Raw genomic sequence first — 14,869 nt, forward strand, 5'->3', positions numbered from 1 at the left:
CGGAGTAGTCGTGGATTTCCCACAGATGCACCAGGACCCGATGCTTGATCCCACGTTGCCAGCGTTCAGGAGGAACCTCATTGATCTGCACAGATGAGGACGAGCCGTCCATAGAATGTGTGGTGAAGACAAGCCACATTACCTTTGCAATCCTGCTCGGGTCAGACGTCCATGCCCACAGCTCGATGCCGCGCGTGTCTGACGGATGGAGCAGGTTGGTGTCGATGCATTGAAGCGCGCAGTGCCGACCGACGAGACGCTCGACGATGTCCGGCAGCCAGGCGTGCCTTGGTACCCCGTCAAGGCAGATGCGGACGCGGTAAAAGAGCGCCGCGCCAAGAGCACCAGTGAGGCTCCGCCATGGCCTGACACAAACTTCATTGCCACGGAAGTTGATGTTACCTTTGGCATTGACTTCCTCGCAGTGCCGGCGGTGCTGGAAGCGCAGCAGGAACGCCTCCGGGTGATGCCTGGTGACCGAGACCTCGCCAGGACGCAGCCGGAACTCCTCCAGGATGGCGTCTTCAATGTTTCTTGCGGTGGTGCTTGGTGGAACACGCATGGCCCAGGTGACCAGCGCGTTCCCCTCCCAGTCCCGCAGCTCGTGGTCGATCTCGAAGGAGGTGGGGATGTGTAGCGTGTCGTCACTCGGCCTCAGGGCCGGGTCACCAACCCGTGCAGCCGCCATCTTGAGGGAGGTCGATTGTGGACGCGGCTCCGGTCGGCGTGGGTGGCGTCGCGACAGGGAAGCAGCCTGTGGGCGCGGTCGGCAGGAGCGTTGCTTGTGTCCCGAGCGGAAGTAGCGCAGACACCGGATGGGGTCTCTGCACACGGAAGCCTTGTGGTCGCAGCCCAGACACCTGAAGCAGCGCCCTTTTGTCTTCTGAAGGAAGGCAGAGTTCGCAGCAGTGGGGGGTTGGTGGTTGGCAATGGGGGAGGAAAGCTTTGAATGTCTGGCAGCACGGCCGCGGCTGGGGGGCACAGGGAGGAATTGCTGTTCGCGCTTCCGCCGCTTGCGCCGGCTGACGCGGGTCCATCCAGACTCAGGGCCAGAGTGGATGTCGCGTCGGAGGTGCTGATGCTCGGGGCTCGAGGACGGAGGCCGGCGGGGGGGGGGGGGGGGAGGCCATTACTCCACTGGTTGGCGAGCCGGCGATGTGTGACGCCAGAAGGAGATCTCTGGCGGATCCTGTGGGAGGTCATCCGCAGCTCGGGCCGTGAAGCGGTATGGTGACGCAGGCAGCCATAACTGCGCTGGTTGACGCCCGGAGGATGACGGGGTTGGCGAGGGTAGTAACTGCTCCTGGGCGGGATGGTGATGGTGGATCTGAGCTGTCGCGGCGCTGATGGTTGAAGGACAGGCGGCGAAGTGAAGGCGGTCGCCCCCCGCCGTACCACCTCCACGTAGGTCGGGGCCGGATCTGGCGTGGGCGGGACGACGAGATCCTCCCAAGATCCGGCCCGGCAGGTGCGCGGCGGTGGGGGGGAGGGGATTCCCTCCAGTAGAGCGGCGAGCGAGGTAGGGACGAAGGGGATCGGGCATCAGGAACAGCAGGGGATAGATCCAGATCTGGATCGGGAGAGCGCGATTGGGAGAGGGGGGGGCTGGATGTGAGGGGCAGCGGGGGTGGAGTGGCGTGTGGGGTCTGTCCGAGGACGCGAGCTGGCTGGCGGCGGAGGAGCTTGGGCGGCGCCGTCGGGGCTGGCGACGCCGGCGAGGGGTGGCGGGGCAGTGGGGGGCGGGGGCGGGGGCGGGTCATGTTTACCCTGCTCCGCTTTAATCATGCGATGTGCCAGCGAACAAGAGATTGAATGAATGAATATACAAGAGATTGAATGAATGAATATATTGAATGAATGAATATGTGATTCTCTTCGTAGATTAAATAAATTATGTAATTATATATTTATACATGGAACATGTTTCCTTCGATTAGGGTTGCCTCTTTGTGAAAGGTCCAGGTCCCTTCTATCTTCACACACTAATTGATCCCTAAACAAAGATAATTCTAACAGTCAAGTCATCGAGAAGATCAAAGGGATGTGGCTATTCATATGCTACGCGCCCCATTGGGCAGTATTGAATCTTGAAAGGATATTACAAGTATAACACAAGCTTGCACCGTATCAAAAATAATGTAGATGGATCTCGTAGGAAATTTTAGATGATGGTGTTGAAGCAACCACAATAAGAAAATATGATTTTAGCGAAGCCGATCGCAAATTCTTTAAGCACAACTCCAAAACGTACAAATGATTGTCTCTCTCTCACAACCCTGTTTGACTCTCTAATTCTTGTCATATACAATAATCTAGTGCTATATAACTATCTAGCATATCTCCTAACTACCTATCACAAGTTTTGGATGAGACCTTGTGTTTGCCCTTTGGCTTGATTGATTCCTGGAGCCTCCACCCTCTTATTTATATAGTCCCTTCTAAGACTCTCATCTTACTATTACTATTACTAGTTGAAGACTCCTTTTGAACTTCCAGGTGGAGCCACCTGGGATCCTAAGTGGACACTCTAGAAAAAGAAAGGAATCCTAGAAATTCTCACAAAAAGCAAAACATCTGGCCATAAATCGGTAGACTCAAATCATTTGGCCATTGTATCTATTATGTTTTCTAAACAATTACCCACTGATGCCATTGTGAAAATAGCCTAAAGTATCCCCTTAATTTATATCTAAATTACCCACCTCTACCATTTTATAAAATAAACAAACTAACCCCAAATTTTTCTCAAAATTACCCACTTATGCCATTATAAACAATATTTAAAATAACCCCCTAAATTTGCAACTAAATTTTCCACCCCTAATACTTCAAAAATTAACATACTGTAACCCCTTAAATTTGCATCTATATTACCCACATATGCCATTATTAAAAAAACATGAGGTAACCCTATTTGAATTCAAATCACATTAATTAAATATATATATACTAATATATAATTCTAAATCATCTATTTCTTACACTATTGGTATATGATATAATAATTAAGGTACATATGCATGATGTATATCACCATTTATAAAAATACAAAGGAAGTAATGAAAATATAGATTTCTATGTTAAAATTATTGCTCAAACTTAATGTCCATTAAATAAATTCAAGCGCATGCCGGTGGTGCAACGTGAAAAAAAGATTATAAATGTGAATGAAAACTTTATAGAGTAAATTACTAACTAAAATATATCACAATTGGATAAACATAATGAGTATTATATTATATAAGTATTGTGTTCGAATATTTAAAAAATGAGAGGTAGTTCAAGTTAATATTTTTTAGCAATGTGGTCTTATTTTTGTTTCCATTCGAGACTCCTTTTTAGTTCTCACGAGACACGCTAAAAAGACAAATCAGAGAAATTCTCACAAAAATCAGAAATATCAAACATAAATCCTGTAAACTCTAATAATCATAGTCATTGGTCTATTATATTTTTTAAAAAGTACCCACAACTATCATTATGAAAATATTTTAAAATAAATCCTAAACATATATCTAAATTACCGAGCTCTGCTATTATAAAAAATAACAAGCTAAAGTAACCCCATAATAGGCATCCAATTTACTCATGCAATTATAAAATATAACTTCAAATGCCATTGTAAATTTGTATCTAAGTTACCAATATATATTATTATTAAAAATAACATAAAGTAAACATCTAAATCTTCCTATGCATCATATAGAAATGTTCAAAAAGTAAACTAATATATGATTCTAAATTACCTATCTATGTTACTGTTAATATAGAAATACTTACGCATGATGAGTGTTACCATGTAAACCATTTATAAATGTGTGTAAGGATGTGATGAAAAATATTAATTTTTATGGTAAACATAATGTGAAGGCGTGATATAAAATGGAAAAGTACGAATGTAGATGAAAAAGTGTATAGAGAATTACTAATTAAAAATCAAACATAATTGGACAAAGGTAAGTACACATCTATATGAGTATTATGTTGAAGTATTGAAAAATGAGAGAAATAATAGCTAAACAATTTTCATCATTAGCTACTGAGTTTGATTTCTAAATAATTTTTAAATATAATAATTTTTTAAAAATATTAGCCGTGCGGAAGCATAGATTGACGGACTAGTACATGCAAGTAGGAGTTGTACTCCTAGTATGATTCAACTAATGGGTGTGTTTGGTTGAGCTGTGACTTTTGAAAAAGTAGCTGTGAGCTGTGGGTTGTGGAAAAGCTGTTGTTGGTCGTGGGCTGTGAGAAAGCTGAAAGCCGTTTGGTAAAACAACTATGGCTTTTTGGAAACATGAGCGGATCCCACCTCATTCACAATCCCTTTCACTGACATATGGGCCCTATAGTCATTGACACATTTTTTTCTTTTTCTCTCTTCTTTTCCTCTGTCTTCCCTCTCGCGTGGACGGGCCGCGGCGCCGGCCCCGATTCACCGTCCCCCACCCTCCAGCGTTTGGAGCTAGCGGTGCCGCTGGCCAAGCCCCTCGTGACGCGCCCTCCTGGAGCTCGCGCCGCCGGCGGCGGATCCAACCGCGTCGGCCCCATCCCACATCCTCCTGAAGCTTGCGCCGCCACCGGAGTCCCCTATGTTGCCGCGCCGCCAACTAGAGCCCGTGCCGCCACCGGAGCCCGCGCTGCTCCCATCCCAGTCCAGCCCTGCCCGTGCCCTCCTATAGCTCGTGATACCACCAACCCCGGAGCTACGCCGTGCCGCCGCCGGAGTTCCTCGCCGGTCCCGTCCCGCGCTGCCGCCGGCCACTGCTGGAGCTTGCGCTGCCACCAGGAATCGCCGCCGGGAGGACAGGAAGCGGCCGGAGAGGGCGTGTCACCGGTGGGGAGGGCAGCCGGTGGTGGGGAGGGTGGTCGGCCGGCGGTGTACTGGCACTCGCTGAGCAACATGGTTGCCACGGGTTCAAGAAGGCATGTTTCAGCTTTCTTAATTCGCCTTGCAATCTCAAGGCAGACCTGGCTAACGGGGGCTTTGACCATCTGATGAGTACTTTCCCATCTGTTGTCAAGGAGCTGCTGGCCAAGCTTGTTCCCTGTCCCTGACGGCCTGACGTCCTTAAATTGGAAGGTGCGAAATCAGAGACCATGTGCCTATTTTCCTTTATTTGATCCATACATCGATCTATTAAGGTCACGTTTGGATACACAATGCTAAACTTTAGCACTCCATTTGAGGGTGCTAAAGTTTAGCACTTCGGGTTGTTTGGATACAGTGCTAAAGTTTAGCACATTGGGTGAGAAATGACTACATTGCCCTCATTTATGACTGGCTTGGGAAAAGTGGAGAGGAGAGAAAGGGGGGCAGCAGGGGAAAAAATGAGCTTGGGACCACTTTTAGCACCCATTAGTACCTTTTTGGCACCCCTTGGGTGTGCTAAAGAAAATGGGGTGCTAAACTTTAGCACACCCCTTTTAGCACCCCTGTTTGGGAGCCCAAGTGCTAAAATGTGCTAAAAAGTGGGGTGCTAAAGTTTAGCACCCTCTCTCCAAACGGGGCCAGGCCGGAATGCTTTCCTTTATAACTTAGGCCCTGTTTGGGAGAGGGGTGCTAAACTTTAGCACCCCCACTTTAGTCCATTTTAGCCCTCAAACTTCCCAAACAGGTGGGCTAAATCTTGTGGGCTAAACTTTAGCCCTCCACTAATCATTTAGTCATTTGGGGGTAGCTAAAATGGACTAAATGGACTAAAAAGTGGTCCCCCAGGGCCACTTTCCCCCTGCCCCCCTCCCCTCTCTCTCCTCCCCTCAATTTCTCTCTCTCCCCGTCTCCTCACCCGAACCGCTCGGGGGCCGGCTCCTCACCTCCGGCGCCGGTCCCGCCGCCTCCGTCTCGCCGCCGCCGCCTCCGGCCAGCTCCGCCGCCACCACCTCGCCCGCCGCCTTCGCCCCGCCGCCTCCTACTCCGGCCCGTCCCGCCGTCGCCGCCGCCTCCGCCTCCGGCCTGCCCCGCCGCCTCCACCTCGCCGCCGCCTCCGGCTAACCTCGCCGCCCCACCTCCGCCTCGCCGCCGCCCGCCCCGCCTCCACCTCGCCACCGCCGCAGCCGCCTTCGGCTGGCCCCGCCCGCCCCCGCGACCTCCGCGCCGGCCCCGACCGCCCCCGCGATCTCACCTTGCCGGCCACCGCGGCCTCGCCGCGCCGGCGGGGCCGCCGCTACCTCCGCTGTGCCTCTGCCCCGCCTCGCCTCCGCCCGATCCCGCCACCGCCGCCGCGGCCGGACCACGACGCCGTCTCCGCCTCGCTCGCTCCGCCCGGAACCTCGCCGCCGGACGGCGTCTCTCTCTCTCTCTCTCTCTCCCCGCGAGGTCTCCGGCGCCGGCGCCCGCTCCCGCGGTGGCCGCCAGAGGGCGCCGCTGTGCACCGTGGCGGCGGTCCTATCCGCCGTGCTGCTGCTCGCCGCCGTGCTGCTGGCGACGGAGGGGCTAAAGGAGGAGCGGGTGGCGGAGGGGCAGCTATGCAGGGTAGAAGGGTCATTTGGCATAGCAGTTGCTAAACTTTAGCCTCCTTCCCAAACACCCTGAAGGGCTAAAGTTTAGCACCCAATTTGATGGTGCTAAAATTTAGTCCAAGGCTAAATTTTAGCCCCTTCTTCCCAAACAGGGCCTTAAGAGAAATATTCCTATTTTTGTTGACGTGGTATATTGATACGAAATAGTAATGCATGGTTCAATGGTTGTGTTAACTTGCTTCCTCAGTCTTTATCCAAAAAAAAACTTTTGCTAAATATCTGTCAGCAGATTTTCTTAAAAAATCGTCAAATTTTGGTGCATTAGATTTGTGCTTTGAGATGTGTGCTACTTTTCAGCCGCGGGTTTCTTTTTCTTAACGGTTGAGGATCCTCCCCAAACCCGTTAGCCTGTTAATTTTTGGAGACCGCACCCTTCCTTCTCCGACTGTCTACTCGTTTCCTCTCCCCATTCAGCCATTCTTGAAATCTCCAGAGTCCTTTCGTTCACCTTCCTCCTCTATTCCTGGGATCGAGATCCGGTGCAGTTGGCCCTCAACGAGCGGCTGCTTGGTCCATTAATTTCTCCGTCTCAACGAGCTTACAATAAGTATTTTTATTTCTTGAGTGTGGAAAGGATATAACAGAAATGACAATCAACAGGGTAACTTTGATTTTAAGTTGTCACCAAAAGTTTCTTATTGGATGTTGGTTTATTATTGGACCCGGTAAGTGTTCATTAGGCTGCCAATAGAATCTGACAGATTTGTACTATTGAAATCTGTCATTTTTTCTGCTTATGTGTAAACCTCTGATTTGTTAAAAATTTGACAGATTTGAACACCACAAATCTGTCAACAGATAGTCCCCCCCCCCCAAAAAAAAAACTTGCAGTAGATATGCTTTGAGATTAATAAAAAAACCTGTCCTTTGAGCTGTTCTAGGAATTACTCCTTGTCGCCTCCTCCTAAGGCTAATCCCAGTGGGGGTTTCATAGAGGTTTCATGCACATTAAATACAGTGACACATCAGCATATGTGATGACATGGCATGATAGTTATGAAGTGAGAGAGGGAAGGAGTTTCACCAGGATGAAACTGTGTATACACTATTTCCAAGACTATGAAACTTGCATTGGGGGCTATAGAGTTTCATTTCATCTAACCATATCCAATCACATGCCTCACAATTAAATGTCATGGTCATCCTATGAAATTGTGAAATGAAACTATGCACTGGGACTCTCTGTTTCATTCATGAGAATACACCTCATGGGATGATGTGGCATCCTTGGAAACAGTGCGATGAAACCTTGCACTGGGACTAGCCTAAGAGATTGAACGCCGGGGCGACTCCTTGTCGCACGTTCGCGCCGTTTCGGCGTGCAGCACATTAATTCACGTGCTGCCCTTCTCGTCTTCCGAGCATCGCAACCGTCTCCGCTTGCGTGACGCCGCTGCCATTGTCGCACATAAAAACCTCTCGCCCTTCTCCTATTTAGATGTGACCAACATCTTCTCTAGTCTACTCACATCGTAGGCCATGTCGAGCTCTGCCGTCTTCAGCGGCAGGGCACAGAGCGCGTCCTCCATCGTCGCCGCGGCCGCGGAGGGGTCACACGTGCTCACCATCGATGGGTACTCCCGGACCAAGGGACTCGGCAACGGCAAGTTCATCAAATCCGGTACGTTCTACGTGGGAGGCCATCGCTGGTTTATCAAGTACTACCCCGATGGTGAGGACTATGAGAACTCCGATTGGATATCCATTTTTCTCTCGTTTGATAGTTCCGATAGCACGGAGGTGAAGGCAAGATTCGGATTCAGTTTACTCGACCATGTGGGCGAACCAGTGCCATCATACAACAACGTTTCAGAAGGCATACGTGCCTTCGGCTCCAAAAACAGGTCACGGGGATACCCAAAATTCATCAAAACAAAGGACTTGGAAGAATCAACCTATCTGAAGGATGACCGATTCAGAGTCAGGTGTGATGTCACCGTCTTAAAGGACGAGATGGAGATTCGCACTGAGTACAGCTCGCCGTTCGTCACTGTGCCACCATCGGACGTGAACACGCATCTAGGCCATCTCCTCTCGTCCGGTGTGGAAGCAGATGTCACGTTTCAGGTCGGCGAGGAGACATTCGCCGCACACAGGCTCCTGCTCGGAGCACGGTCCTCCGTCTTCATGGCGGAACTCTTCGGTCCGATGAAGGAGAAGCACACAAGCCACATCAAGATCGATGACATGGAGCCGAGAGTGTTCAAGGCCATGCTCCACTACATCTACACCGACTCGCTGCCTGAGATGGAGAAGGATGGTATATTTGTAATGTCTCAGCATTTGCTTGTTGCAGCTGATAGGTATGGCCTAGACAGGCTGAAGCTCATCTGCGAGGACAAGCTTTGCAACTACATCAGCACTGGCACGGCGGCGACTACGTTGGCGCTTGCAGAGCAGCATGGCTGCAAGGGGCTGAAAGAGGCGTGCTTCAAGTTTCTCAGGTCTCCCGGCAATCTGAAGACGATCATGGACAGCGATGGGTTCAAGCATCTGACAGCCAGTTGCCCCTCTCTGCTCAGTGAGCTGCTCGCCAACGTTGCTCCCTGATCTCTCTACTTAGTCCACTTTTCTAGCTACTATTACTTGTTCTAGTATTATGTTATGGTTTGACGGTTGGGTTAAAGTTACTTGATCGGTGCACAAAAATCAGCTACATTATTGGAGCTTAAATACTCAGCTGAAAATTTGTTTGCTTTTGAGATTCTTGTTTGTTAATTTCTTTTTAATTCGTGATCAGCATTTTGAGCTGAGAATTATGTAAAAATTGGTTGTGCGATCACTACTTGTGTTCCCTGCCAGTGCATGTGTTTCATGCAAATTGTTTTTAGGTTCATTTAGTCAAGCGAGTGGTGCGGTGGTCCTTTTCATATAAACTGCACGATTCTTATTCCAAACCAGTAATTAATTATAATTACTAGTAAAATGCACCGCACGTGTTTTCAAAAAAGCTAGTAAGAAAAAAAATTGATATTTATAGAAAATCAAATGAACAATAGTTTTAAATTTATAGCAAAGATGTACATGTAAGGATATTTATAGCAAAGATGTACATAACCAGTCAACTACTAATCAAATGAACAAACCCTATAATCGATTGACTCATGAAAATGAATACCATCCAATCATGGTTCACAATTGATGAGCCCATAGAAAATATGGCTGCTCAACTAATCAATTACTAATTAAATTGTTTCTTATTTTATTTATTTTCTCAATATAGGGCCAATCATTTACCAGCACTTTTAAAAACTCAAACAATTATAGAAAAATGGTTCAAAATTTCGCAATCTCACTTTGTATTCCGACATGATATGGACAAAATATTAGCTACATTTAGTTGTTTACAATAAAATCCAAAAAAATACAATACTTTGTGAAAGTGATAAGAGAGAATATGAAATGTTTCCGTATTATTAGGCAATATACAAATTTCAAAAATGAATTCTACTATACACAAGCCAATTCTTTACAATAAATAAATAAATCTTAGGAAGGAAGAAGTTTTTAAGTTTCCTTCCTGCGGAAACACAAGGAAATAATACTATGTGTTGGTTCAATAGTGCCAAAGTAGGACTCAAGTCTGATCCCAAGAAAACAACCTTTATTGCCCAGCCTCACAACCCTCTATTGGATCGACAATAATGTTACCATGGAGAAATTCTCGATAATCAGAACACAGGCAAACACTAATGCCATATTTTCTTTCTTTCATTATCTTGAGATTTTCAAATACAGAGCATAGGTAGCACAACAGAAGCAGCTAACGAATGTTCAGTTGCCAGAAATTCTCAGATCAAATTTGCTTAGCTCACATTGAAACATGATTCCAAGTGTTCATACCAGATAAGGATGATATCTCCATACCAATAAATAAGAAAATTTGTAGTGTCAGCACCAGGAATCCATATCTTTGCCTAGCCCTAAGAGATCTCATAATGATGTTATATTGAGCACTAAAGAAGTGAGATTGAATTCTCTGTGATATTTATTTCTGGTTATCTTGCTAGTGAATCAATTCACAGGCACGATTGCTACGGCCAAATTAAGTTAACATCTCAAATTACTTAGACTGGGAAAAAGCTGCTCTGTAGTACACACTGTCAACCAAACAAACAGAAATCAAAGGGACAGACGAGGTACTAAACTGTTGGTAAGCTGACGATAGAGCCGAGCTACTGAGATCACCCATGCATGCTTTTCTGTGCAGCTGACAAGCTCCAGTATAAAAGATGCTAGAGTTATGCTGGAGCAAATTAAGCTACAGTCTATTGCCTACAGCTCCTAATGACCAAGCAAAGGGATTAACATGCAAGGAAGAATTAATAACGTATCACTGAGAAAACATATGAGCTAGCTTTTTGCTAGGAGCTGACAAGAACACTGATTGATTAAACTAACCATTTATCAGAAGATCAATCAAGGAATTACTTTGCTATAATAATATATAGGTAAGCAAATACTATCGCACTGTTACATCAAAATGACACTCCACATACCTGACGCTTGAAACCTCACTGGTCCTATGCTGCTTACCTGTGCAAGCTGAGATTTGGATATGCTTGCTGTGGTGGGCTTGCCTGTGCAATCAGATAGAGAAAGCCAAGTTGTTGATGCAATCAAAATGGTACAGAACCTGAAATCTAATAGCAAAAATAAAAATGCAAACCAGATGAGATGGTGTTGGACTTCTGGAAACTGAACCACAGAAAAATAAAATAGGTCCAAGAGCTGCTGCAGCTGCCAAGCAGTTTGAACAGAGCAGTTCATCGAGTTGCTTAGGCTGAAAATGCAACCAAATTCATGTTAGGACAATGGGTATTGGAGAATCATAATTAAATAAGTAATAAGTTGCATATCAAACGACATCATCGTGAGAAGAAACCTTTTCCGTTTTCTTGAAGACCACCGCAAGTAAACCTATTATAGGAGTGCCGCTCCTTTGACAAATAAAAATTGCATCTGCTCCATCAAAATATTCTAGTCATCCATATTAATGAAGATAACAAAACGTCAAAACTTATCATGACTGCATGTATGATGATCCTTGCGAGCATTTCACCAAGCATGTGGTGAGCATGCATGGAGCAGGAGCAGGTGGTGGCCATTGTAAAAATAGCCTAAAGTAACCCCTTAATTTATATCTAAATTACCCACATCTGCCATTATATAAAATAAACAAACTGATCCCAAATTTTCCTCAAAATTACCCACTTATGCCATTATAAATAATATTTAAAATAACCCCCTAAATTTGCAACTAAATTTTTCACCCCTAATACTTCAAAAATTAACTTAATGTAACCCCTTAAATTTGCATCTATATTACCCACATATGCCATTATTAAAAAACATGAGGTAACCCTATTTGAATTCAAATCACATTAATTAAAAATATATACCAATATATGATTCTAAATCATCTATTTCTTACACTATTGGTATATGATATAATAATTAAGATATATACGCATGAGTATGTCACCATTTATAAAAATACAAAGGAAGTGATGAGAATATAGATTTTTATGCTAAAATTATAGCTCAAACTTAAGGTCCATTAAATAAATTCAAGCGTATGCCGGTGGTGCAAAGTGAAAAAAAGATTATAAATGTGAATGAAAACTTTATAGAGTAAATTACTAACTAAAATCTATCATAGTTGGATAAACATAATGAGTATTATATTATATAAGTATTGTGTTCGAATATTTAAAAAATGAGAGGTAGTTCAAGTTAATAATTTTGTAGCAATGTGGTCATATTTTTGTTTCCATTGGAGACTTCTTTTTAGTTCTCACGGGACACACTAAAAAGACAAATCAAAGAAATTCTCACAAAAATCAGAAATATCAAACATAAATCCTGTAAACTCTAATAATTATAGTCATTGGTATATTATATTTTTTTAAAAGTTACCCACCACTATCATTATGAAAATATTTTAAATAAATTCTAAACATATATCTAAATTACCGAGCTCTGCTATTATAAAAAAATAACAAGCTAAAGTAACCCCATAATAGGCATCCAATTTACTCGTGCAATTATAAAACATAACTTAAAATGCTATTCTAAATTTGTATCTAAGTTACCAATATATATCATTATTAAAAATAACATAAAGTAAACATCTAAATCTTCCTGTGCATCATGGGCCCGTTCGCTTAAGCTACTTGGGCGGCTGCAGCTGTTGCTGTGCAGCCCAGCCGTTCGGCTGCGGTCCAACAGCAACAGCCCAGCAAAGCAGCCGAACAGCTGCACTTAATCCGTGTCCAGGTTCTGCATCTCCCGAATAGCGCCCGCCGCCTAGTCCGCCTCCGGCCGCCCCCGCCGCCCAGTGCGCCTCCGGCCGCCCCCGCCCCCGCCGTCGCGGCCCCACCATCAAAGCCCCACCCAGCTCCGCCCCTCCCCCGCCGCTGGACAGCTCCACCCCCGCCGGACTCCGCCCCACCGTCGCCGCCCCTCTCCGCCCCGCCGTCGACGCCCCCACCTACATCCGCCCCTCCCCCGCCGCCAGCCAGCCCCGCCCCCGCCGGCCTCCGCCCCGCCGCTCCGCCCTGCCGTCGCCGCCCGCCGTCATGGCCCCTCGTCTCCGCCCCACCGTCCGCGCCCCATCCAGCTCCGCCCCTCACCCGGCGCCGGCCAGCCACGCCCCCGCCGACCTCCGTCCCGCCGCTCTGTCCCGCCATCGCCGGCCCATCCAGCTCCGCCAATCCTCTCCATTCTCGATCTACATTTGTATGCTGCTAGATTTTGTGCATCTCAACAGAGAACCTGGGGGTAAGATCTCTTTTGCCTTACATTAGGCAGTAACCTCTTATATCGTGCGTAATTGAGTCAATTTTGGTAGATTAGGCAGTAAGATCTCATGTGCCTTCAATTTTGTTAGCTACACTAGTGTGAAGTGTGAAGGCTTCCCATTATTTTGCTCTGTACTGTAAGTGCATCTTGTGTATGTTGGACGACAGGAGCATATTGTTGTAATGGTAACTCATGGTAATGGTTGTTGATCATCTACAGAAATGTAATGTTCCATGAGAGCCCTTGCAAATAGACAGTTAGCAATTGTGTGGCTGTGTGCATCGGGCTGATTGAAGCCCTGATTACTTTCCTTGTAATAGTCTATAAATACAAGGCATAAAGGCCAAGGAAGAGGGCCAAGTTAGCAAGCACCAATTCAGTGTCTACCCGTGTGTGCGTGTGTGTCCCTGTGCTTTGGCCAGGGGATTCGCCGGCGACCTGGGAGTCGTTACTCCGGCGTGTTTCCAACAGACGTTTCGGAGTTACTCCGGCGTGTTTCCAACAGATGTTTCGGACTAGACCGATCTATCATTTGGTTAATTTATTATCTTTCTATTTATATGCATTTGGTAGTATTGTAATATAATTTTTATTTAGCAAACACAAAATATATAAGAATTATTGTCTCCCTGTATTCAGAACAAACATGAGCTATGCTCAACCTTAGGGGCGTTCAGGTCAATTATGCTAGAATAGGCAGTAAGATGCCAGGCAAACAATCCATTGCACCAATTTTACTTACTGCTCATTTTTAGAAAGAGGCAAAAGTGTTCCAAATCTGAAACTCAAGTGACCACCTCTGAACTTGCATACTACTGGTGTGCTTTTGTCAGCTGCACTGACCAGTACCTCTAATTGAAAGGGCTGCATTGTTGGCTACCTCTGCCTGCATGTTGCATTGCCTGCTTGATCTGCCTTGCCCTCGGAAATCAACTGACGCTCATCTATCTAACTGAACTGGACGGTGCACCTGCACTGCTGCTACTCTGGAGTGCCACAAATGCGACCATCACCACCACGGGCATTGCTATTTTGCATCTGCACTGCTGCTGCTTTCATCTTGTTAGTGGCTAGTTTTAGTGATAGAAACCACTGAATCCACTCAGTAACATTCAGTGGGTGGGAATTGGGATGTGCCTGCAAAAATTAGGTGGCTGTAAATTCTCTCCTCCCTTTTGACAGTAAATATTATTCTTCTTTTTTTTTGCTCATTACTATTTACTTCCTGCATTAAAATATGACAATGTTTAGGCTGGCTTTTAAATTTTTCTCACTTTATATATTCTTTTTACAGTAGTAAATACGACTCTAGCTAAGGAGAGCATTCCTTGTGTGCCAAAAAAAGAAACTTCCACAGGCAGCAGCACTGGCAAACTCCTCTACATCGTCATGGTCTCCACATGAAGCCCCTCGGTACCTGCTGCGTACAACTCCTGCAAGACATAAGCACAACGAGGCAAGTATCAGTTCCATCTTTTTTGTTCCCTTTGTGATAAATGTTGATTCGTATCTTGCATGTTGTCATTGCTACTGCGTGTGTGGC

At 46.0% G+C, this 14,869-nt stretch overlaps 1 protein-coding gene across 1 annotated transcript; it reads left to right on the forward strand.

Moving 5' to 3' along the window:
- The first annotated feature begins 8,001 nt into the window (after nt 1–8,001).
- LOC117834572 (BTB/POZ and MATH domain-containing protein 2) lies at nt 8,002–9,072 on the forward strand. The gene has a single exon (XM_034714123.1). It carries the CDS (start codon nt 8,002–8,004, stop codon nt 9,070–9,072), a length of 1,071 nt encoding a protein of 356 aa, XP_034570014.1.
- The last annotated feature ends 5,797 nt before the right edge of the window (nt 9,073–14,869 follow it).

Source organism: Setaria viridis, chromosome 8 (genome assembly GCF_005286985.2).
Source record: "Setaria viridis chromosome 8, Setaria_viridis_v4.0, whole genome shotgun sequence".
Lineage (NCBI taxonomy): Eukaryota > Viridiplantae > Streptophyta > Magnoliopsida > Poales > Poaceae > Setaria > Setaria viridis.